Source organism: Salmo salar, chromosome ssa06 (assembly GCF_905237065.1).
Source record: "Salmo salar chromosome ssa06, Ssal_v3.1, whole genome shotgun sequence".
Taxonomy (NCBI): domain Eukaryota; kingdom Metazoa; phylum Chordata; class Actinopteri; order Salmoniformes; family Salmonidae; genus Salmo; species Salmo salar.
Genome location: NC_059447.1, coordinates 49,141,242 through 49,165,272, shown reverse-complemented (window position 1 = coordinate 49,165,272; position 24,031 = coordinate 49,141,242). Strand labels below are relative to the sequence as shown.

The 24,031-nt window shown below is 44.4% G+C and overlaps 2 protein-coding genes across 2 annotated transcripts; one reads left to right on the top strand and one right to left on the bottom strand.

The window, feature by feature from the left end:
• Positions 1-2,704: 2,704 nt before the first annotated feature.
• LOC106607583 (denticleless protein homolog) lies at positions 2,705-12,120 on the bottom strand. Its single transcript, XM_014204661.2, has 15 exons — positions 11,956-12,120; positions 11,463-11,588; positions 11,264-11,356; positions 10,939-11,000; positions 10,708-10,828; positions 10,274-10,339; positions 9,702-9,814; positions 9,517-9,590; positions 9,138-9,241; positions 8,756-8,860; positions 7,429-7,541; positions 7,185-7,274; positions 4,108-4,246; positions 3,187-3,860; positions 2,705-3,043 (listed from the first exon to the last, which is right to left on the bottom strand). The coding sequence occupies exons 1-15, from the start codon at positions 12,005-12,007 to the stop codon at positions 2,957-2,959; spliced, it is 2,019 nt and encodes a 672-aa protein (XP_014060136.1). The 5' UTR covers positions 12,008-12,120; the 3' UTR covers positions 2,705-2,956.
• Positions 12,121-12,205: 85 nt separating this feature from the next.
• On the top strand, positions 12,206-23,249 carry LOC106607582 (integrator complex subunit 7). Its single transcript, XM_014204660.2, has 20 exons — positions 12,206-12,403; positions 12,754-12,883; positions 13,077-13,223; positions 13,615-13,752; positions 13,956-14,002; positions 14,354-14,553; positions 15,069-15,191; positions 16,840-16,957; positions 17,187-17,321; positions 17,655-17,752; positions 17,980-18,219; positions 18,511-18,648; positions 19,816-20,022; positions 20,597-20,791; positions 21,025-21,128; positions 21,245-21,313; positions 21,548-21,680; positions 21,889-21,987; positions 22,181-22,369; positions 22,655-23,249. Exons 1-20 carry the CDS (start codon positions 12,310-12,312, stop codon positions 22,961-22,963), a joined length of 2,913 nt encoding a protein of 970 aa, XP_014060135.1. The 5' UTR covers positions 12,206-12,309; the 3' UTR covers positions 22,964-23,249.
• Positions 23,250-24,031: the final 782 nt, after the last annotated feature.

Below are 24,031 nucleotides of genomic sequence, written 5' to 3'. Positions count from 1 at the left end.
ACCCACTCAATCTCTCGTAGATAGACGCACATAACTGGTATCGTAGCGTCTGTCAACCGTCTGCAACAACTAACAAGGAACTTTGTTCCGGTGCACAGATTTTCTTGTGACTGATCACTTAGACAAATTAGGATTTCGACTCTTTCGAATTTCTGAAGGGGACATTTGGCCCATAGACTTATATTGCAGGTTGACAGGTATACAAAATATCATGCATTCCAAATTTCCTTTCAGCACAAAGGATAAATAATTATCTAATTGTTTAAAATACAATTAACACAGCGCAAAACGCATGTGTTTATTATTGCTTTTAATATTGAGGGCGGCAGGTAGCTTAGCGGTTAAGAGCATTGGATCAGTAACTGAAAGGTTGCTGGTGTGCATCCCCGAGCCAACTATGTGCAAAATCTGCTGACGTACCTACCCTTGAGCAAGGCACTTAACCCTAATTGCTCCTGTAAGTTGCTCTGAATAAGAGTGTCTGCTAAATGAATGAAATTGTGTCATTACTTATCTATTATTTCTCTCTGCATTGTTGGGAATTGCCTGTAAGTAAGCATTTCACAGTTAGTCTACACCTGTTGTGTACGAAGAATGTGACAAATAACCTTTGTCAGGTTAAAACAACAGAAGGGGAAAGTATACTGGAAAAACAGGTTGGAGACCAGTGTTGGAACCCTTTTACTGATGAACAGCATTGCATGGGACTGTTAACCTAAAGAGAAATGTAGTACACAGTACCATAGACATATTTCTATGATACCAACAACAACAAAGTTGGCTTTTAAATGTTGTTTTTTTTTTACAAGTATTGTCATCTAGGGACATACTTTCTGCAATATCAATCTTTTGTAGTGAAATCTGACATACTTCCCTAGTACTAATTCCAGTCCCATGGTCACTTCATGAATTTTAGCATGACATGGTAGTGACACAGCTAATTATTCAGTATGGGGAGCCAACACTGGAATTCAAACTTGTGCAGACATGACATGAACGGTGTAGGGTGAAGAATTTCACCCACTAATGGTTAAGGTTAGGGAAGGAAAAGCTGATCCTAGATCTGTACGACTCAAGTTGTATGCCAAGGTGATGGTATTTAATCAATGAAAAGTTCAGAAAGACACAGCAACTTTGGCTAAAGTCAGTTTATACAAGCAATAATCAAAGTTAATGTATATACACACACACAAAATACAACATTTTCACAGAACTTATAAAATCTCATACAAATGAATAAACTGATGGCAGAAAAATCCACACCAAGTATACAAAGTTAATATACAAAATAGACATGAGAAGAGGAATCTCTCAAAAGTTTGTCAATGTTGAGTGAACAACCTGTTTTAAGGATACACAATATTGTACCCATTTTGAGGATTTGAAGGTTAAGAATCAACCCACATAGCTCCTGGCAAAAAAAATAAAAAATCTCTGGAACAGAGAAAACACTCAGGTGGGGTCTTATGTCCCACACATACAGTACCAGTCAAAAGTTTGTACACACCAACTCATTCAAGGGTTTCTCTACAATGTAGAATAATAGTGAAGACATCAAAACTATGAAATAACACGTGGAATCATGTAGTAACCAAACAAAAGTGTTAAACAAAAAGATTAAGTCCATATTATGGCAAGAACAGCGCAAATAAGGAAAAATAAACAGTCCATCATTACTGTAAGACATGTCGGTCAGTCAATCCTGTGAAAATTAAGAAATATGAATAACCATCAAGCGCTATGATGAAACTAGCTCTCATAAGGACCACCACAGAAAAGGAAGACCCAGTTACCTCTGCTGCAGAGGGTAAGTTCATTAGAGTTACTAGCCTCAGAAATTGACAATTAACTGCACCTCAGATTGCAGCCCAAACAAATGCGTCACAGAGTTCAAGTAACAGACAACTGTTCAGAGGAGACAGTGAAATTAGGCCTTCATGGTCAACTTGCTGCTGGTGCTGCTGCTGCAAAAAATAATAATAAATAAAAAAAAAAAACACTACTAAAAGGACACCAATAAGAAGAAGAGACTTGCTTGGGCCAAGAAACACAAGCAATGGACATTAGACCGGTGGAAATCTGTCCTTTGTTCTGATGAGTCCAAATTTGAGATTTTTGGTTCCAATTGCAATGTCTTTGTGAGATGCAGAGTAGATGAACGGATGATCTCTGCATGTGTGGTTCCCACCATGAAGGAGGTGGTGTGATAGTGTGGGGGTGCTTTGCTGGTGACACAGTGATTTATTTAGAATTCAAGGCACACTTAACCAGCATGGCTACCACAGCATTCTGCAGCAATACGCCATCCCATCTGGTTTGCGCTTAGTGGGACAATAATTTGTTTTTCCACAGGACAATGACCCAACACACCCCCAGGCTGTGTAAGAGCTATTTGATCAATAAGGAGAGTGATGGAATGCTGCATCAGATGGCCTGGCCTCCACAAAATCACCCGACCTCAACCCAATTGAGATGGTTTGGGATGAGTTGGACCGCAGAGTGAAGGAAAAGCAGCCAACAATTGCTCAGCATGTGGGAAATCCTTCAAGACTGTTGAAAAAGCATTCCAGGTGACTACCTCATGAAGCTGGTTGAGAATGCGAAGAGAGTGCAAAGCTGTCATCAAGGCAAAGGGTGGCTACTTTGAAGAACCTCAAATATATTTTGATTTGTTTAACACTTTTTTTGGTTACTATATGATTCCATATGTGTTATTTCATAGTTTTGATATCTTTACTATTATTCTACAATGTAGAAAACAGTAAAAAAAAATCTAAAATAAACATTGAATGAGCAGGTGTGCCCAAACTTGACTGATACTGTATAAATGTATCTTTAAAAATATTTATTGGTTGAACAGTGATCCCAATTAAAATACATATAGTAGGAGCACCATAAAGGATTTTGCACTCTCTCTCTCTCTCTCAGCACAGAGTACAATTTCAATCCAAGCTGATTACTCCAAAGTCTTTTGCTGGAAGAAGGAGGATATTTTCTGCATGGATCGTGGTGAACGCATTGCCTGGGAGGGAGAGCGCATTGCCTGAGAGAGAAGAGAAAGAGAAATGACAACAGGTACCATATTATGCAGTTAGAGCCATCAGTGTTTGTTCTACATTGGGAGCCAATCCTGGTTATACTGTAACATCACTAAACGTCACTAATTTCAGGTCAACTTGTGCATACCGGTGAGGTGGGCATCCTGCCATCTCGCCTCTTGCAGGCACTGGGGCTTCTGGGAATGCTGCTGGTGTTTCCCACACCTTTCCTCAGCCTCTGACTCATCACTGACAACCAGTCTGCCCCACCTGGAGAGTGGTTCTCCTTGTCTGCCTGTGTGGATGGGTCCTCCACCTGGAGGTCCGCTCCTCCCCAGGCCTCACTCCTCTCTGTGCCCGCCTGAGGTGGCTCCTGGCTGGGGCAGCACACACCTGCCAGTCCCCGGCTGATCTTGGCTGCGGGGTAGAGCGCTGTAACGCAGTTGCACTCCCCTGTACCTTCGCAGCCCCCTGCTGCCCCACAGTCACCCGTCTCCAGTCGGCGCTTGGCCCTCCTCTCCGAGGGAGGAGTACCGGTTGGGCTCTGGGGGCTGAGCACCAGGTGGAGAGGAGAGGTGACCTGTTCCCAAGGAGACCCGGGGGTTTGGGAAAACCAGTTCCTGATAGAGGAGGGTGTTTTCTGGCGTAGGAGGGTGGCCTTTGCACCCTGGGCCTGAAGGGTGGAGGCGGTGGTGGTGCTGGAGGGTAGAGGCACGTCGGATGTACTGGGGGCGCAGGCGGCAGGCTGGGGGGAGGACGGGGCCCCCAGACTCCCTGCCCGGGGACTCTTGGCTGGGGTGGACTCCACGTGGTTCAAAGGCCCTTAGAGAGAGAAACAGAGTTTCAGTTTCAATCCAAAGAGTTCCGCTTGTTCAAGAAGCATTGGAGATAGTTATCGTTTGGCTACACAGACCAGTAAAAATAATTAAGGATAGTAACTGCAATGGATATGAAATCTTCATCAGGCCATTTTATTAAAATGTCCTATCCAATTCTCTCATTGATCGGAATGTCAAAGATGTCATGTACCCTCTCTCTGCTGATAAATAGCAGCAGGAGCGGTACTCACTTGGAATGGACACGGTGGTGGCAGGTTTAGGACACGCCCAGCCCACCAGATTGGCCTCTCCGAGAGAGGACTTTGCTCCATCCGTCCCCCTGTCCAGACGCCAGATCCGTACGGTGTTGTCGTCAGAGCAGGAAGCAATCTGACAAGACAGAGCATAAGATTACACAGGGCCCCAATCTGCACCTCTCCTAGCCTGGTTAAACCAGACTGAACGCTGCACACATTGTTTCAATGGTGAACGCAGCTTTCAGTCTGGTCTACCTAGGCTACAAACCTACACCACCTCCTGACCACTTCAACTATCACAACTCTGTTTTATGGCAAAGGCACACAATTTACAACGTTAACATTTGCTCCAGGGACGCAAAATGGATCCTAAAGCAGCACAAAAGGTGTATTTCTTGGAAGCTACAGGATGAGCGTTCTCAAATCCCATCGCCGTCGGACGCTATGGGACAGCTTATAGGGAAGAGGTCGGAGATCTGGCAGTGTGGTGCCAGGACAACAACCTCTCCCTCAACGTGAGCAAGACAAAAGAGCTGATCGTGGACTACAGGAAAAGGCGGGCCGAACAGGCCCCCATTAACGTCGAGGGGGCTGTTGAGGAGCAGGTGGAGAGTTAAGTTCCTTGGTGTCCACATCACCAAGACAGTCATGAAAAGGACAACACCACCTTTTCCCCCTCAGGAGACTGAAAAGATATAGCATGGGTCCCCAGATCCTCAGAAAGTTCTACAGCTGCACCATCAAGAGCATCCTGACCGGTTGCATCACCGCCTGGTATGGCAACTGCTCAGCATTTGACCATAAGGCACTACAGAGGGATGGGCGTACGGCCCACTACATCACTGGGCCCAAGCTTCCTGCCATCCAGGACCTATATAAAGTGGGGGGAAAAAGTATTTGATCCACTGCTGATTTTGTACATTTGCCCACTTACAAAGAAATGATTAGTCTATAATTTTAATGGTAGGTTTATATGAACAGTGAGAGACAGAATAACAACAAAAAAATCCAGAAAAACTCATGTCAAAAATGTTATAAATTGATTTGCATTTTAATAATAAGTATTTGACCCCTCTGCAAAACATGACTTAGTACTTGGTGGCAAAAGCCTTGTTGGCAATCACAGAGGTCAGAAATTCTTGTAGTTGGCCACCAGGTTTGCACACATCTCAGGAGGGATTTTGTCCCACTCCTCTTTGCAGATCTTCTCCAAGTCATTAAGGTTTCGAGGCTGACGTTTGGCAACTCGAACCTTCAGCTCCCTCCACAGAGTTTCTATGGGATTAAGGTCTGGAGACTGGCTAGGCCACTCCAGGACCTTAATGTGCTTCTTCTTGAGCCACTCCTTTGTTGCCTTGGCCGTGTGTTTTGGGTCATTGTCATGCTGGAATACCTATCCACGACCCATTTTCAATGCCCTGGCTGAGGGAAGGAGGTTCTCACCCAAGATTTGACAGTACATGGCCCCGTCAAATGATGCGGTGAAGTTGTCCTGTCCCCTTAGCAGAAAAACACCCCCAAAGCATAATGTTTCCACCTTCATGTTTGACGGTGGAGATGGTGTTCTTGGGGTCATAGGCAGCATTCCTCCTCCTCCAAACACGGCGAGTTGAGTTGATGCCAAAGAGCTCCATTTTGGTCTCATCTGACCACAACACTTTCACCCACTTGTCCTCTGAGTCATTCAGATGTTCATTGGCAAACTTCAGACGGGCATGTATTCTTGAGCAGGGGGACCTTGCGGGCGCGGCAGGATTTCAGTCCTTCACGGCGTAGTGTGTTACCAATTGTTTTCTTGGTGACTATGGTCCCAGCTGCCTTGAGATCATTGACAAGATCCTCCCGTGTAGTTCTGGGCTGATTCCTCACCGTTCTCATGATCATTGCAACTCCACGAGGTGAGATCTTGCATGGAGCCCCAGGCTGAGGGATATTGACAGTTCTTTTGTGTTTCTTCCATTTGCGAATAATCGCACCAAATGTTGTCACCTTCTCACCAAGCTGCTTGGCAATGGTCTTGTAGCCCATTCCAGCCTTGTGTAGGTCTACAATCTTGTCCCTGACATCCTTGGAGAGCTCTTTGGTCTTGGCCATGTTGGAGAGTTTGGAATCTGATTGATTGATTGCTTCTGTGGACATGTGTCTTTTTTACAGGTAACAAGCTGCGGTTAGGAGCACTCCCTTTAAGAGTGTGCTCCTAATCTCAGCTCGTTACCTGTATAAAAGACACCTGGGAGCCAGAAATCTTTCTGATTGAGAGGGGGTCAAATACATATTTCCCTCATTAAAATGCAAATCAATTTATAACATTTTTGACATGCGTTTTTCTCAATATTTTTGTTGTTATTCTGTCTCTCACTGTTCAAATAAACCTACCATTAAAATTATAGACTGATAATTTCTTTGTCAGTGGGCAAACGTACAAAATCAGCAGGGGATCAAATACTTTTTTCCCCCCACTGTAATATGTAGTGTCAGAGGAAAGCCCCCAAAATTGTCAGAGACTTCAGTCACCCAAGTCATAGACTGTTCTCTCTGCTCTCTCTGCTACCACACGGCAAGTAGTACCGTAGCATCAAATCTAGGACCAAAAATGAGGTAATATGGCTTGGGGGTAGAAGCTGTTGAGGAGCCTCAACAGCTCCTCAACAGCTTCTACCCCCAAGCCATAAGACTGCTGAACAATTAATCAAATGGCCACCAGACTATTTACATTGACCCCCCCTCTCCTCTATTTGTATTGTACACTGCTGCTACTCGCTGTTTATTATCTATGCATAGTCACTTCACCCCATCACATGTACAAATTACCTCGACTAAAACAGTACCCTCGCACATTGACTCAGTACCAGTACCCCTCTGTATATAGCCTTGTTATTGTTTACTTTAGTTTATTCAGTAAAAATTATCTTAATGCTTCTTGAACTGCACTGTTAGTTAAGGGCTTGTAAGTAAGCATTTCACGGTATTCGGCACGTGACAAAGTTTGATTTTATACGAATAACATTCTAAACACAAACCATCTGAAATCATGCTGGCTATGTGAACATAGACAAAATCTTAGATCTCACCTTGGTGAAATCTGTGGGGCACCACGCTATGGAGGTCACTTCCTGGTTATGGCCCTGAAGCATCATAGGAGCCTGCTTTGGGTCAGAGATCTGAAATAGGAAAATAGGTGGTTAAGACACATTATAAAATGCATGGATATAATAGTTATTAAATAGTCAAAGCATGTTAATTTGTCAGCAATCGTCCATCAGTCTGCTTTTCAAAGGTTTTCACTGGATTGGGTAAATCTAAATGTCAGCTCACCTTCCAGATGTATGCATGATGGTCACTTGAGCCACTAGCCAGGAACTGGTCATCTGGGCTAACAGTGGACTTCACGTAAAACGAGGAGTTGAGGTGACCACCGAAGACTGCCACTGCAAAAGAAAGACAGGTTAGAACATCAGAAATAAAGTGCACATAACCAGACATTGAAACCACCAGAACAACATTTCAGTTGTTCAGAGTACACAGGGCGAGTACACAAAATGGGGTCAACATAACTCTAAACAAATATGATCCTGAGGAGCAGGGCTCAACTCTGAACAATTTTTGTGCCCAAATTGAAAAAAAGTAGGTGCACACAAAGAAATATAAGAGCACAATGAAATGTTTTTGCAATATTAAAGCTAGAATCCTTACATTTTTCTAGGTGCAACGGTGCTCCTAAATAAAAATTACAGGTCACACAGCAAAATATTTCAGCACATATGCATGTAAAATGGTCGCACTGTAGAGCCCTGCTGAGGAGACGCTCCAGTCTACACACATATTACTTCCCGTTCGGTCAAGGGACTGGTCACATTGTAAGTTAGACCCCCCCTGGGCTACATTCTTGACTAAGCACCCAGTCTCAGCTAGTGGGTAAAAATACCAGGGTGGTGTTCATTAGGCACCGAACAGTAGACAGCGGAGTAAAACAGGGAGGGGCTACCTTGACTTGTCCAATAAGAACCGTACATTTTTGCTTTCCACCAACTTTTTCTTTAAACGTTTCCTTTGCATGTCCTAATGAACACATCCCAGGCTTAGATGACTCGTTAAGAACACAAACACTGAGGTATTTCTCATCTCTGTCAGACAGTCTCCTGTACACACTGTACCCTCCCTGTCTGTTTAACAACCTCTGGGCCATTGTAAAGACGATGTAATACCATACGTGTCTGGCACATTATATTTTTATTCATTTTATCAGGTAAATTGACTGAGAACACATTCTCACTTACAGCAACGACCTGGGGAATAGTTACAGGGGAGAGGAGACGTTAGCCAAATTCATTATGACGGTGTTGGCACATGCAGTTGAACAAGCAAATAAATCTTCCCAGAGTATGGCATTTTTGCCTATCTGACAGCTTCCCATAAATCAAATAGCGTCAACCGTTCAGTAGTGTGCAGCCCCACCTGGTGGAAAACAGTGGTAGTAACAAGAAAATGTAATGGCATGCAGGAGCTTAATTTGAATGGATGGGAGACTATACAGATGCATTAAAGTAACTTGCCATAAATCAAAGTCATGGGCTGAATGCAGCCATGCTTTTGACGGACGTGGCCATAGAAATAGAATGACATGCAGAAGGCATTCGTTTACCTGGAGTGGTTTTCAATCCACTGACGTTGAACATGTAGATGTTGTCGTCGATGCAGTTGGAGAACAGGTTGGAGCCGGTGGAGTCCAACACCAGCCCAGAGTAACCTACACAGAGAACACAGGTCAGGTCCTACACTTGTGCTACTCCATGAAACAAACACTTTTTTTTGTTTCTTTTTTTAAACAACCTGTTTGAATACTTGTAAACGGCTTCCTTCATTCCTTTACAGAATTCACTGATCTTACTACAGTTGGCTAGATGAAAGGATGAGTTTCAGACAGTAGCTTCACCAATCCAGTAATATCTTATAAGTGATTAGCCTATTCGAAGGAAGGAAGGATACAATTATCAAGAATTTGAGTCATGTTTGAGAAAACCCACCTAGCTTCCGTGTGCTGGAGCCTGGGTATGGGTACACCTGGAGTGGTATGGGGTCGTGGTGGTATGCAGTGTAGTTTTTCCGAAGGTCCCACATCTTGATTATCCTGGTTAAAAGGAAAAAAATTACATTTGAAAGTAAGAATCGTTCTTTGTGGTGCTGGCTTCACATACATCCCTATGACAGTAATCTAGATTTGTATAAGCTTGTCACACCATCGTGCCAATCCAAACCATACTAGCTCAGATGTTATCCTTTCAATGTCCTTTCCAGCCAGGTTCAGCAACTGTGTCGGATACGTAAACTGGCCAGCGCAGTACGTAACCAGAGCAGCGCAGCACTGTTCAGTAGCATTAAAGTATTACATATCAGATTTCTTACCCATCAACAGCTCCTGAAGAGATGAGGGTGTGTGCATCCCGGAACAGCACCACGGTGACACTCTGCTGGGAGTCCTACAAGAGATGGAGAACAGACTTCAGATTTGCTCTTAATATCCCAGTCCCTAACTTTAATCAGTATGAAGTGAACAATAAAACTGACACTGGATCGATTTTACTACTAACCACAGAGGGGGCCATGCCGCGTGTGCCTGGGCGTCTCTTCTTCGTGTTAGGTGTGTTTCTATCCATCTTATTGTGAGCCCCGCTGATCTGCTTCACCTGCCTGTAGAATCCATCTGAAGGGAAAACAAACACCATTACCCACTCAATCTCTCGTAGATAGACGCACATAACTGGTATTGTAGCGTCTGTCAACCGTCTGCAACAACTAACAAGGAACTTTGTTCCGGTGCACAGATTTTCTTGTGACTGATCACTTAGACAAATTAGGATTTCGACTCTTTCGAATTTCTGAAGGGGACATTTGGCCCATAGACTTGCCCGTAACGTGCAAAGGGGGGGGGGGCTACCGTTCTACTTCCAGTCCTCATTTTAGTATCTTCTAACACGTCTCTGCCTAGAACTTAATAGAGCATTAGACACAATTACCCAAGATTCTAGTCCTGGCTTTACTCACTGAAAAATTCAAACTTTTGAAAGATTTAACATCCAAAATATTCAACAACTAACCTATCGATTTCAAACATACTGTTTACACTAAAGAAAACGGTAATCACTTTCATATCTGTCCTTACCTTTTTTGCTGCACCTGGTGTCCCAGACCATAATATTCCCATCTCGGCCCCCAGTACAAAACACAGCTGTTCGAGAAGAGAGAAGTTAGCATGGTTCCTAAGAAGTTTTCAGACACAACCAACAAAGTGTGCAGTGGCCTAAAAAGCACAGGCTCCCCTGGGGAAAAACAAAAACTCTGCAGCAGCTGTTTAAGAGTTTAGTTCTGAGTAGATGAACTGTCAAGCTGTTCTGTGGTGATACCTATGACTATAAGATAAAAACCTTTAAGGCATGGGTATACACCCACGAGAAATCTGAAAGACCATACACTCAAAGCCATGTCTCTTCATTCTGGAAACATACTTAACAAAAAATATGTCTATAGCTATGTTTTTAATGTATCATGCGCTGCCGCTCTAGGACAATAAAGTTATTGAATTGATATGAAAATGACCTTTCTCCTGCTGTGTGAATGCAACAGACTTGAGGCTGCACTGGTGCCCCTTGAAGCTGCCAAGGAGTTCCCCAGATGTCACATCCCACAGCTTGGCCATCTGATCACCTGATGCAGTCACCTGATGGAAATACACAACATTTTATCATGCATCTTCTAACACGTCTATAGAAAGTAGTTGTCCTGACCACCGTGTGTGATGTGAAACAATCAAAGAAAACTTCTCCTCACCAAGCTAGCCTCCCCTGGCACCCAAGCAAGGTCAAAGACAGCATTCTCATGTGCCATCCATTCTATGGAATAGAAAAATAAAGTTTGTACCCCAATTGGCATCTGATGATATTTAATGAGTTAGGGTCCTAAAACAAGGCAAGCTAGGCTGGAGATTCAGAGAGCTGCAATGTTTAGTCACAACCACTGTTGTGTCTCACAACCTTCCTAGGCGGTCTGCATAATACGGGTGCATTATCATATCATCTGTTGTCTCAGCCCAAAAAACAAGATGCTTGAGTTACTCTGTTGGTCATGTGGTTTTGCCACTCAGGTGATAAGTTACCTTTCAGGACTGGACTCTGTCTGTTATCTGTGTTGTAGAGCCTCAAGACACCCTCCTCGTTGGCCACAGCAAATACACTCTGCAGCCCTTGAGCTAAAACGCCAGGAAAATAAGTGGTTAACAGAAGAAAACAGGACATCGGACAGTGGTTCATGGTTAACGCACTCATAGGCATACAGTAGAGTACTTCCTGTATTACCTGTAGAGAAGGCGCATCCAAAAGGGGGCACGGCTACCCCCATGTTCCCGTATGAGATGTGTTCATCATACCGTGCACACTGGTAGCCGTCCAGCAGAGAGGACAACGGGTACTTTGGGCTGAGGTCTGGTGGAGAAGAGGAAACAACAAATACAACCATTATGAAACATGCAGCAAAAACAGTGTATGAAACATGCAGCAAAAACAGTATGTGATATCCATCCCCAGGAACCGCCAAGGTCCTCCTTAGCTAGTCGTTAACGCTAGCCACTTCCCCACAACAATATCCATCCATCCATCCATCCATTTGCATCCCAAAATGGCCAGCCTAGCAGCCAACAATGCTGAAGTAAACACAGCTGAGCTAGTTACCTAACTAACTAACTTTGGCTAACTAGCTAGCTATAGCCAAATATCTTTCTCGTTGTTCTATCTGTGCTATAGCTGCCTAGCAAGATTGAAGGCAGACTACTGTCTACATTAACATTCTTACCATTGCGCCTCCGTTTACGGACTCCTCTGTCAATAATGGAGCGAAAAAGCATTTCTATAACTCAGCCGAATCCAGACGATTTTTAAAAACTATTTCTATTCGTCAGAGCAATTCCTGTGCTGTGATCTTCTGTTTGTTTCTCCCCTTTCCCGCGAACTAATGAACTGAAAGAAGAGACGAATCTCCCGCTAAAGTTGCGTCGCGCTCGCTGATTGGTTGGAAATGTTATACTTCCTGTTTTACGTCACTTCATACCTCTGTGCCGAACGGAACATGTTAGCTATATCCGGTTGCTGAATTAATACTTTAAAAGATAATATACAGTTGTTTCACGTGAAGTCTAAAATATAAACAATGTCGCTTTCTACTGCACGGTCATTCTTGTCAGAGGCCGGTTATGGGGAACAAGAATTGGATGCAAATTCAGCTCTCATGGAGTTGGACAAAGGTGTGTAGTTAGCCGGGTAGCAACAAGCTAGGTGGCTAGCCATTTGTTATCCTTATCAATGCGAAACTAGTTTAACACCTTAACATTTGAAACAACTGTTCTGTCATGTATCCCCGGAAGTTCATGCATTCAAGGGCACACAACGGCACATATGTTAGCTACAATTAAAATAACAAGACAGCTAGTTCCTTAGTAGCGAACGCTAGGTTTTCGCCTCAGGGACGAGCAAACTGTAACTACATTTAGACGTTTGCCAGTTAGGCATATGGCTACAGGGGATGGAACTGAAGTTGTCCTTCCAGATCTGTGTACACTAGTAAATCTAAATGTTTGACTGTCATTTGTTACAGGTTTGCGGTCTGGGAAGCTTGGGGAACAATGTGAAGCAGTGGTCCTCTTCCCCAAACTCTTCCAGAAGTACCCTTTCCCCATCCTCATCAACTCTGCTTTTCTGAAACTGGCAGACATCTTCAGGCTTGGGTACAGAGAATTGTGACATTTCAACTAGACATTACTCTGCAAAATCATAAATGCACTTTTCACTTGCCGTTACTGATGTATTAAATTGCATAAACCTCTGCCTCAGAATCGTTCCAAGGCAGCTAACCAGAGTGAGTTTTGACCGTATTGTCCTCCTACTGTGATAAATAAACATACCTCTCCCCTCTTTCAGGAACAACTTTCTGCGCCTCTGTGTGTTGAAGGTGACTCAACAGAGCGAGAAGCACCTGGAGAAGATCCTTAACGTGGACGAGTTTGTCAAGAGGGTCTTCTCTGTCATCCACAGCAATGACCCTGTGGCCAGAGCCATCACTCTCCGGTACCATAGCGTGCACTTACTTCTCTTTCCACTTAGGGTTTGATGATATATAATGATGGTGGTTAAATCCACATTCCACACAGTGGCAGTGATGCAGATTTGCATGGTGGTCATCGTTAGTCTCACATTTCAGACAACTGATTCAGAAATATTACATGCCTACAACAATGTGAATTAAAAAAAATGGTAATCGAGGCTAGGTTGTCATTGCGTGGAACAATTATGAGAAACCTCACTGAAACCTCACTGATTCCAAAAGAAAATGTGATACATACACCATAGAAGACCAAGCTTTTATTTTTCTTTATAAATACTCAATCATCTTCACTTAAATGATTTCTAATTCTCTGTGATTTGTCCTGTTTTTTGTTGTTGATTTTTTTAAATTAAGGATGCTTGGCAGTTTGGCCACTATCATCCCGGAAAGGAAGAATGCCCATCACAGCGTTCACCAAAGTCTGGACTCTCATGACAACGTCGAAGTAGAGGCAGCCATTTTTGCATCGGCCTGCTTTTCTGCACAGTCGAAGTAAGTGGGTCTCTGTTTGAGATAAGTTTCAATGTGGTCTATGTTGTCTGCCCGAACTGTCATGGTTTTAACTTGACTTAATTCCTTTCAAACTGTTGATAAAATTGTTTTGATCTATGCCCCATCCAGGAAAGAGGAATAATGATGTATTCAGTGTCTGACTCATTGAACATGTTCTGTTCTTTGTCCCTTTCAATCTGCAGAGACTTTGCAGCTGGGATTTGCAACAAAATCAGTGAAATGATTCAAGGTAACATAATGTCTGTAGTATCATGTGAACATCTTGTGCAGAGTCATATTACATTCTATGAAATTTGTGTTTAGGTATATACAAGCAACTGAACAAGCACATTGGTGGTGTTGTAGAGGAGAAGAAAAGGCCATGCAATTCCTTTTTAAATAAAGCATCCAGGGTCATGTTCATTAGTCTACACTGTAGCAAAACATTTTGCAACAAACAAATGCAAGTGTTTTGTTATTGGACAAGTTCAGATAGTACCTTTGGGTTTCTGAGCTTTTTCTTGCATTTCATGCCAACTGAACATTACCCAGTTGATCTCCCACTGGGCTGTGCTATCACTACGCTCTTCTTCCTCTCCAGGTCTGGACACCCCAGTGGACCTGAAACTGAAGCTGATCCCTATGCTGCAGCACATGCACCACAATGCCAGCCTGGCCTCTAGCAGCCGAGAGCTGCTGCAGCAGCTGGTCACCTCCTACCCCTCCACCCCCATGGTCATTGTCACCCTGCACACCTTCACCCAGCTGGCCGCCTCCTCGCTCATTGACATTCCCAAACAGGTAGCTATAATAAGACACTAGGGGATAACTAAGGGGACGTGGCTGGCGTGCACACTGATATTACATTTTCAAATTGGTTAAAATTAAGGTAAAGGTCCGTTTTAGATTTTGGCTAGTCGTGCTGTCAATGGGATGCTGGTCTCTCCCTGGACACTAATGGACATTAGAATCCCATTGGTACACAACTCAGACAATTTTTGGCCGCTGGACCCTATTTGGTATTACAGTTGACACCACAGCACAGACTGAGTGCGTTTCATCCAAAACAATCATACAAACAGATCTCCACGTGTAGAATTTCAGTGACAAGTGACTTGTTAATATCATCTGCAATTCTGAAGCCCAGATGACAGCAAAGCTTAGCAACAGTGGAAATTGCTAATCCAGATGCATTCTGTGGCATCCACCCAGGCTATAAAATCTAAATTCCTCTCCTGAGCTCAAGAATCTGAGAGATCTGTAGAAGGCTTTGAATAATGTTTAATGGCTAGTCTCTTTTCCCCCACTGTCTGCAGTTACAGCTGCTTCTCCAATATCTGAAGGAGGACCCCAGGAAAGCAGTCAAGAGACTGGCTATCCAGGACTTAAAGCTCCTGGCTAAAAAAGCCCCCCATCTCTGGAACAGAAAAAACACTCAGGTGGGGTCTTATGTCCCACACATACAGTACCAGTCAAAAGTTTGTACACACCTACTCATTCAAGAGTTTTTCTACATTGTAGAATAATAGTGAAGACATCAAAACTATGAAATAACACACATGGAATCATGTAGTAACCAAAAAAGTGTTAAACAAATCAAAATATATTTTATATTCTTCAAAGTAGCCACCCTTTGCCTTGATGACAGCTTTGCACACTCTTGGCATTTTCTCAACCAGCTTCACCTGGAATGCTTTTCCAACAGTCTTGAAGGAGTTCCCACATATGCTGAGCACTTGTTGGCTGCTTTTCCTTCACTCTGCGGTCCAACTCATCCCAAACCATCTCAACTGGTTTGAGGTTGGGTGATTGTGGAGTCCAAGTCATCTGATGCAGCACTCCATCACTCTCCTTCTTGGTCAAATAGCCCTTACACAGCCTGGAGGTGTGTTGGGTCATAATCTCACTAAGCGCCAACCAGATGGGATGGCGTATCACTGCAGAATGCTGTCGTAGCCATGCTGGTTGTGTGCCTTGAATTCTAAATTAATCACCAACAGTGTCACCAGCAAAGCACCATCACACCTCCTCCATTCTTCACGGTGGGAACCACACATGCGGAGATCATCCGTTCACCTACTCTGCGTCTCACAAAGACAAGGCGGTTGGAACCAAAAATCTCAAATTTGGACTCATCGGACTAAAAGACAGATTTCCACCGGTCTAATAGCCATTGCTTGTGTTTCTTGGCCCAAGCAAGTATTTTCTTCTTATTGGTGTCCTTTAGTAGTGGTTTCTTTGCAGCAATTCAATGAATGCCTGATTCACGCAGTCTCCTCTGAACAGTTGATGTTGAGATGTGTCTGTTACTTGAACTCTGTGTAGTATTTATTTGGGCTGCAATTTCTGAGGCTGGTAACTCTAATGAACTTATCCTCTGCAGCAGAGGTAACTCTGGGTCTTCCTTTCCTATGGTGGTCCTCATGACAGCCAGTTTCATCATAGCGCTTGGTTTTTGTGACTGCACTTGAAGAAACTTTCAAAGTTCTTGACAGTTTCCGGATTGACTGACCTTCATGTCTTAAAGTAATGATGGACTGTTGTTTCTCTTTGCTTATTTGAGCTGTTCTTGCCATAATATGGACTTGGTCTTTTACCAAAAAGGGCTCTCTTCTGTATACCACCCCTACCTTGTCACAACACAACTGATTGGCTCAAATGCATTAAGAAGGAAATAAATTCCACAAATTAACTTTTAACAAGGCACACCTGTTAATTGAAATGCATTCCAGGTGGCTACCTCAACAAGCTGGTTGAGTGAATGCCAAGAGTGTGCAAAGCTGTCATCAAGGCAAAGGGTGGCTACTTTGAAGAATATAAAATATATGTTGATTTGTTTAACACTTTTTGGTTACTACATGATTCTGTGTTTTTTCATTACTATTATTCTACAATGTAGAAAATAATAAAAATAAAGAACCCAAACTTGACTGGTACTGTACCTGCAAATTATTCCTCCATAATCAAACTGCAAGTAGGGAATTGTCATTCATTGGGTATTTTGAGGATAATCCATGTTTTCATGATACTGTGTTGATTTATATTCGTTGCAGTGCATTAAATAAATGGTTATTCCTCTGTGTGTAGACCCTGTGTGAGTGTGCCCTGAGTAGCCCTTACAACAGCCTGAAGCTGGGCATGCTGTCCGTCCTCTCAACCCTCTCTGGAACCATCGCCATCAAACAGTACTTCAACCCTGGAACAGGTACAGTATAATGCAAACATTACTTCAACCCTGGAACGGGTACACTATAATGCAATATTGGCTGACTTTCAGTACAGGCAATCGTAAGATGATCATATGATCTAAAAGGCAAAACTGATCCTATATCAGCACTCCCACTCTGAGACTCTTTGTGATTACGGGCCTTGCTGTTTTGGGGCCTTGTGATGTTGGGAACATTCAGTCAAGTACTCACCTTTCTACCCCTCAGGTGGTGCTTCCGCCCCTCCCCGGCTCACTGACCTGGTTAAGCTGGTGCAGGAATGCTGTTACCACAGCAACCTGGCCGTTGCTGCCCATGGAGTCACTGTGCTCGCTAACATCGCTATTTCATGTCCAGAGAAAGGTGGGCACTGGGTATAGGGTACCACTTACTGGTATTTGATGTCCTCTCACTCATCTTTCATTAGCTACCTGACCATCACAGGAATTCACAGGCATTTGAAAATGGGGCTTACCTTAGAAAAACTTCTAGTAGGGGACTAATTCATGGTTAAAAAGGGTTTGGTGCACTCAAAGGGCTTCAAAGGCCTTCACAGATTACCTGTACAGTATTTGGGTTTTTCAGCAATAAAATTACAGCTCATCCATTTCATTAACTGCAGTGTTTTGTTCTTTGCAACAACAACAAAAACTTGTTGTGCTTGCACTGACTTATTGTCCTGCTTTCCCTCCCCAGACATGATGCAGCTGGAGCAGGACACAGTGATGGGGTTGGAGTCTCTGCTGGTGCTCTGCAGTCAGGACGACAGCCCCAGAGCTCAGGCCACACTCAAGGTGGGTAGCACCCTGGACCCATGTGTCTATACATTACTCGTACAGTGAGGGGAAAAGATGCTTGGCTTACTCAGTATTCGTATAAACGGCCATGTGAACGCTGTAATTTATTAACTGTTAGTTTATAGATAGGTTTACAAATCTGTAATAAACCGTTATAACACATTTGTTAGTCATTGTGTACTCGCTCTTTTCCTCACTGCATGTGTTTCCCTCTCACTCCCCAGACGGCTCTCACGTCATTGGTCCAGCTGCTGAAGAGTCGCCCCCACCTCAGCCAATCAGCGGTGGAGTTCCTGCTGTGTCAGCTGCACTTGGCCCGCGACCCCTCCCGCGTGCTGATGTGCCACGCCCTGGCGGCCATCGCCACTCAGTTGCCTGTGTTAGGAGAGAGCATGCTGGGGGATCTTGTGGACCTCTACCGGGTGGCCAGCCACTCGTCCACTGACAAGCAGCAGGAGCTCCTGGTGAGAGATACACAAAGCCCTAATACTAACTGTCGTTGCCCTAAGGGGACTAATAAAGTTGTTGAAATGAAATGGATTTGTTTGTTTTTTACCACACAACTTAATCGTCTTAAGAAAATTACCTGAAATGCATTTGGCAAATTAAAACACAGTGGAAACTAAGCAGTGAGAAATGATTCTGGCTCCCATATGTCATAATGGTCTCTGATAAAGCTGTTCTCCAATCATGAATCCCACCTACTAGATACTGACATCTGGTTTGTGTTATCACCTCCCCTCTGCTCCCCGCAGGTTTCCTTGGCGACTGTGGTGTTTGTGGCTAGCCAGTCGTCCCTGTCGGCAGAGGTGAAGACTGTGATCAAGCAGCAGCTGGAGAACGTGGCCAACGGCTGGACGGTGTACTGTATAGCCCGGCAGGCCTCGCGCATGGTGAGTTTCTAGTCTGCGGGAAGTAAAGACTTAAATCTGGCACATTTACAGAAATATGTAGTGTATTTTATGTATACAGGCAGGTGGCACACACATATATATGCTGTGTGCGCAGGCGTGGCAGGTGTATGTGGTGGCAGGTGGCAGGTGGCAGAGGCACATGGCAGGTGGCGGGCGGCAGGCAGGCGGCGTGGCAGGTAGAGGGTGGCAGACAGGCAGGTGCAGGCAGGCAGGTGGTGGCAGGCGGTGGTGGTATGGTATATATATGGCGGGCTACAGGTGGTGGCAAAAAAAGGTGTGTGGTGCAAGGCAGGCAGGCGGCGGCAAGCATGGTGGTGTGGCAGAGGCGGCGGTGGCAGGCAGGCAGGCAGGCAGGTGGTGGCAGGTGGTGGTGGTGGTGGCGGGTGGCAGGTGGTGGCGGGTGGCGGGTGGTGGCAGGCGGCAGGTGTGTGGCAGGTGGTGCAGGTGGTGCGGGTGGCGGTGTGGGCAGGCGGCAGGTGGCAAGGGCAGCAAGGTGGCAGAGGCACATAACATGGCAGGAAGGTGGTAAGGTGGCAGAGGCAGGCACAAGGCAGGCAGCAGGCATGGCAGGTGGCAGGTGGTGGTGGCAGGCATGGCGGCAGGTGGCAGGTGGCAGGCGGCATGGCGGCGGGCGGTGGCAGGCAGGCAAAAATAAAGTATGGTGGCAGAGAGGCAAGGTGGCACACACAAACACATGGTGTGGAAGGTGGAGATGGTGGCAAAGGAGGTGGCAGGTGGTGGTGTGTGTGTATATATATGTGGTGTGTGTATATAGATATAAGCTTCCTGTTGAAGGATTATCCCCATAGACATATACTGTGATATGTATAGGGAATATCCGTGCTGCACTCATTTAGGTTGGAATTCTAAATGCCCACTCTTAAATTGGCACTCGCCTAAATCATGCATTGATGTCAATGACAGACTTTTGTGAAAACTCAAATAACACGCACAGATCTCAAGTTAGGATTCAAGCCTTAGTCATTAGTCACTGATACTGATGCCTTGCCTCAACACAGTATTTGGAAACATTTAGAAAAAGCTTAGATATCAGTCTAGAAGCATTTCCACCCTACTGTCCTGACCTGTGTGTTTTGTTTGCCAGCCTGCCTCCATAACATCTCGTCTGGACCTCTGTCCTCGTAGGGTTGCCATGAGTTCTCCAGCGAGCTGTACCAGAGCTTGCGGACACGCGTGGCCTCCGAGCACTTCTACTTCTGGCTCAATAGTCTGAAGGAGTTCTCCCAGGCTGAGCAGTGTCTGAACGGCCTGGAGGACGGAGACTACAGCGCCGCCATGACGGCCATCGCCGAGGCCCTGCGCTCCTACCAGAAGGGCATCGCCTCCCTCACGGTCAGTGACTGGCCACCTGCTTATAGGAAGGCAACGGATCCATTTATAAATCAGCTGTAAACAACTGACTTGCCGCTATTGTAGGTTTCAATACGGCAGGTAGCCTAGTGGTTAGAGCGTAGGGTCAGTAAGCGAAAGGTTGCTAAATTGAATCCCTGAGCTGACAAGGTAAAAATCTCTCATTCTGCCCCTGAACAAGGCAGTTAACCCACTGTTCCTAGGCCGTAATTGTAAATAATAATTTGTTCTTAACTGACTAAATAAAATAAAATATGAAAATACAGCAGGGTTGAAGTCGATTAAGTTTTAAATTTAGTCCATTCCGGAAGTGAATTGAAATTCTATTTCATGAGTTGAAAATGTTTCCATTCGTGAATTGAATTTCAATTAACTTTGTGAATTGACTGAAATGAATAGTGAATTTACCCCAACCCTGCTGTATTGTTTTTGTGTGCTGTTAAACCTGTCAGAATCCTTTAGCCAGGTAGTACTGGAGTACAATGGTTCTTTCCAGTCTGCTTAACTATCCAGTTAATGAGCTAGGTAGTATTGAAAGTCAACTCTCAACCTCTAGGCTGCCAGCACGCCCCTAAGCCCACTGTCGTACCAGTGTGACTTTGTGAAACTGCGCATCGACACGCTCCAGGGCCTGTCCCAGCTCATCTGCACCTGCAACAGCCTGAAGACCAGCCCGCCCCCTGCCATTGCCACCACCATCGCCCTCACCTCAGGCAACGAGCTGCAGCGCTGCGGACGCATCGCCATGCAGGTACAGGGGAAGGGAGACTGAGTTCAAATTCTATTTCTGAATGTCAATTCAAAACCATTGAATTCTGATTAGATGTATGGTAGTACTAACATTACTCCTTACAGTAAGACCGGGGAGTCAGTCTGTACAGCAGAAGGGGTTTATGAATGGCTGGCTGGATGAACACTGATATCTATTCCATCAATAGATATATAGAAACCTCTCGATCTCTTTATTTTGTTTCTCCAACTCAGATGAGGGTGTCCATGGATGAGTTCCGGAGTCTTGCTGCCCGCTATGCTGACCTGTACCAATCCTCATTTGACGCTGACTCGGCCACCCTCCGTAACGTGGAACTGTATCCTTAAACATAAGAGAACGGACACGCCTTGCCCATCAAATCATTAGTAGAATCTTAGTTAAAACCCGTTTCCATTGACAATCCTCTCACATGTCTTTAACTGTTGGCTACAGACAACAACAGAGCTGCTTGCTGGTCTCCCATGTCATCGAGGCTCTGATACTGGACCCACATTCAGCCAGGTAAAGCTTGTTAATATGACTAACAACCTTATTCACTCATTGCTGTGTAATGTTTAGGGGATTATTTTTCTTACCACACCAGAAGCCTATCCTAGTATTCCAGGAAGTGTTGTCTTGAAGAGTTAACTATAATCTGGACATTTCAGTTGAATCGATCTGAATTCTACCAAAACACACTTTTTTTGTGAAAATTCTATTGAAGCAAATGGGATATCTCTCTGTTCTGCCCTCCAGTTTCCAGGACTATGGGACCCTGGGCTCAGTACAGACAGAGAGCGAGTATGAGAGGCGGATGATGTCCGTGTTCAACCACGTCCTGGAGGAAGTGGAGGGCCTAAGCAGGAAGCACCCTCCTGTCTCTTACCTGGTGAGGTCATCAAACTACCCAGGGTTGTGTTCATTAGGCACCAAATGAAGAAAATTGACAAACTGAGAACCACTACCTGGACTTGTCTAATAAGAAACACTTGTTTTCTTTATTCATTACAAAATGTTTTCAGTTGCTTGCCCCAATTAACCAGCTGGTCAGTGAATAGGATGACAAAATGCTAACCTATTTGTTTTTGTTTATGTAGCACACAGGTTGTCTATGTGATGCGGTCATAGCTCTGCTCAAGGTCCCATTGTCCTTCCAGAGGTACTTCTTCCAGAAGCTTCAGTCAACCAGTATTAAGGTAACTAACTATAATGCAATACAAATACTATTTGGAATACACAACTTTAGCTCAGTTCTTGCTTTAGGAGCCATGTGATGCGTTGGTATTTGGTACACTGTAAAATGTATGTATTAGATTTGCAATAACATTAAGAAGTAGTATTTTGCATTGAAATTGATTCAGACTTATTTTACGTTTTTTGCTTTTCCAGCTTGCTCTTTCCCCATCTCCTCGGACCCCGACCGAGCCAATCCCAGTGCAGAACAACCAACAGCTGACTTTGAAGGTGGAAGGCGTGGTGCAGCATGGCTCCACCCCCGGACTGTTCCGCAAAATTCAGTCTGTCTGCCTCAACGTCAGCTCCACTCTTCAGAGCAAGACTGGTGGACCCGAATACAAGGTGACTCTTCACCTATCCCACCCCCTGCCCTAGTAGTGATTATTGCAGTGGTTATTTACCTTACACTACTGGGCTGGTGTTATAAACGGTTGAGGCTGTTGATGGATATCTCATACGCTATTCCTATAAAGTTACAATGTCTCTAGCTACTCTGGTTTTAGACCTATTTTAGCTTAATTTAGACAAAAAAATTACAACTCACTGGTTCAGCTTCATTAATTGTATTTGATTAATACAACTCAATGCCAAAGTATGTAACCACCAGCCTATTTAATTTCCCATCAGATTCCACTGGACAGCAACACCAACGAAATTGAGCAGCGGGTGGAGCCGCACAATGACTACTTCAGCACCCAGTTCTTGCTCAACTTCTCCATCCTGGGCAGCCACACGGTCAACGTGGAGGCCTCAGTTGTGGACGAGAGCGGCATCGAGTGGAAGACCGGGCCCAAGACCACTGTGTCGGTCAAGTCCCTGGAGGACCCTTACGCCCAGCAGCTCCGCCACAACCAGCAGCAGCAACAGGCACAGCAGGCTAGGTCCGAGACAGCCCCGGCCCCCCAGAGGAGTAGTGTATACGCCCGCTTCCAGTGATACCTCTAACCCATTGCGTTGTCCCATAACTTCTTTGTATGTTTCCTTTCCTTCGTCAACGCTCATCTGAAAAGACTGGACTGGAGCAATAGAGGCATGAGCAATGGCTTGGTGAGCTTTCACCTACCCATCATTGCGTTCACCTATTTTTTTCACAAAGGAATGGAGACAAAGCTATGGAACGATATAAGTATTAGCACCCCCCCAGGAGGTTTCTTGTCTTGTAGAATTCCCGGTGACTGTTTACTAATATTCTGTCAATTATTAAAGGCCACATTTCATGGAAGCTCTGCAATGTGAGTCTTTGTGTGAGTGTGGCTCGATTGTTGTCATCATATTTAGGGACACTGGGACAAATTCCCATTTATATTATATCTCTGTACCTTTTATTAGCTTTCGATAAAGGCCTTGTATATTGGAAATATAAATTGTCAGCAAATCTACTTACTGCAGGTTAGTGCACAAGAATGCAACATTTAGTCATTAAATTCTCCAGATGGAGGGCCGCATGTCCATAGGGTTCCCCTGACTCAGTGAATCTAGTGGTCCATTTCTACTTGCTATCCCCTTACTCGGTGTGGTTCTAAATAAGACCAGCAGGGGGTGACCAGTGACCATATAGTGAACAGTCTACATTGAAAAACCAAATCAATAAATGGTAATGCTATATGGAAGAATACTTTGTAGAAATAATGCGATCTTACAAGTATGGACTACAGTCTTTGATCAATTTATTTGCTGTTACCCACTAGGTGCACTGTGTATGTAGCACTCTGCCCTCTGTTATTTTCTCTGTCCTTTAACACAATTATATGTTGATTTGTTAGGTACAGTTAATTTTATTCCACAATAGTTTCAGTGATGGGCCGAATAGGCCTATGCATTGACTCCTGTAGGCCGTCATTGTAAATAAGAATATGTTCTTAACTGGCTTGCCTAGTTAAATTAAATAAATACATTTGCCAGAGAGAGTGACTGGATTTTTGGCAATCTCAAGGTTCAAATGCACCTTGCTATTCTTGCTTTCTGTATTTAAAATACGCTACAGCGTTCACAATGAACTGGCGG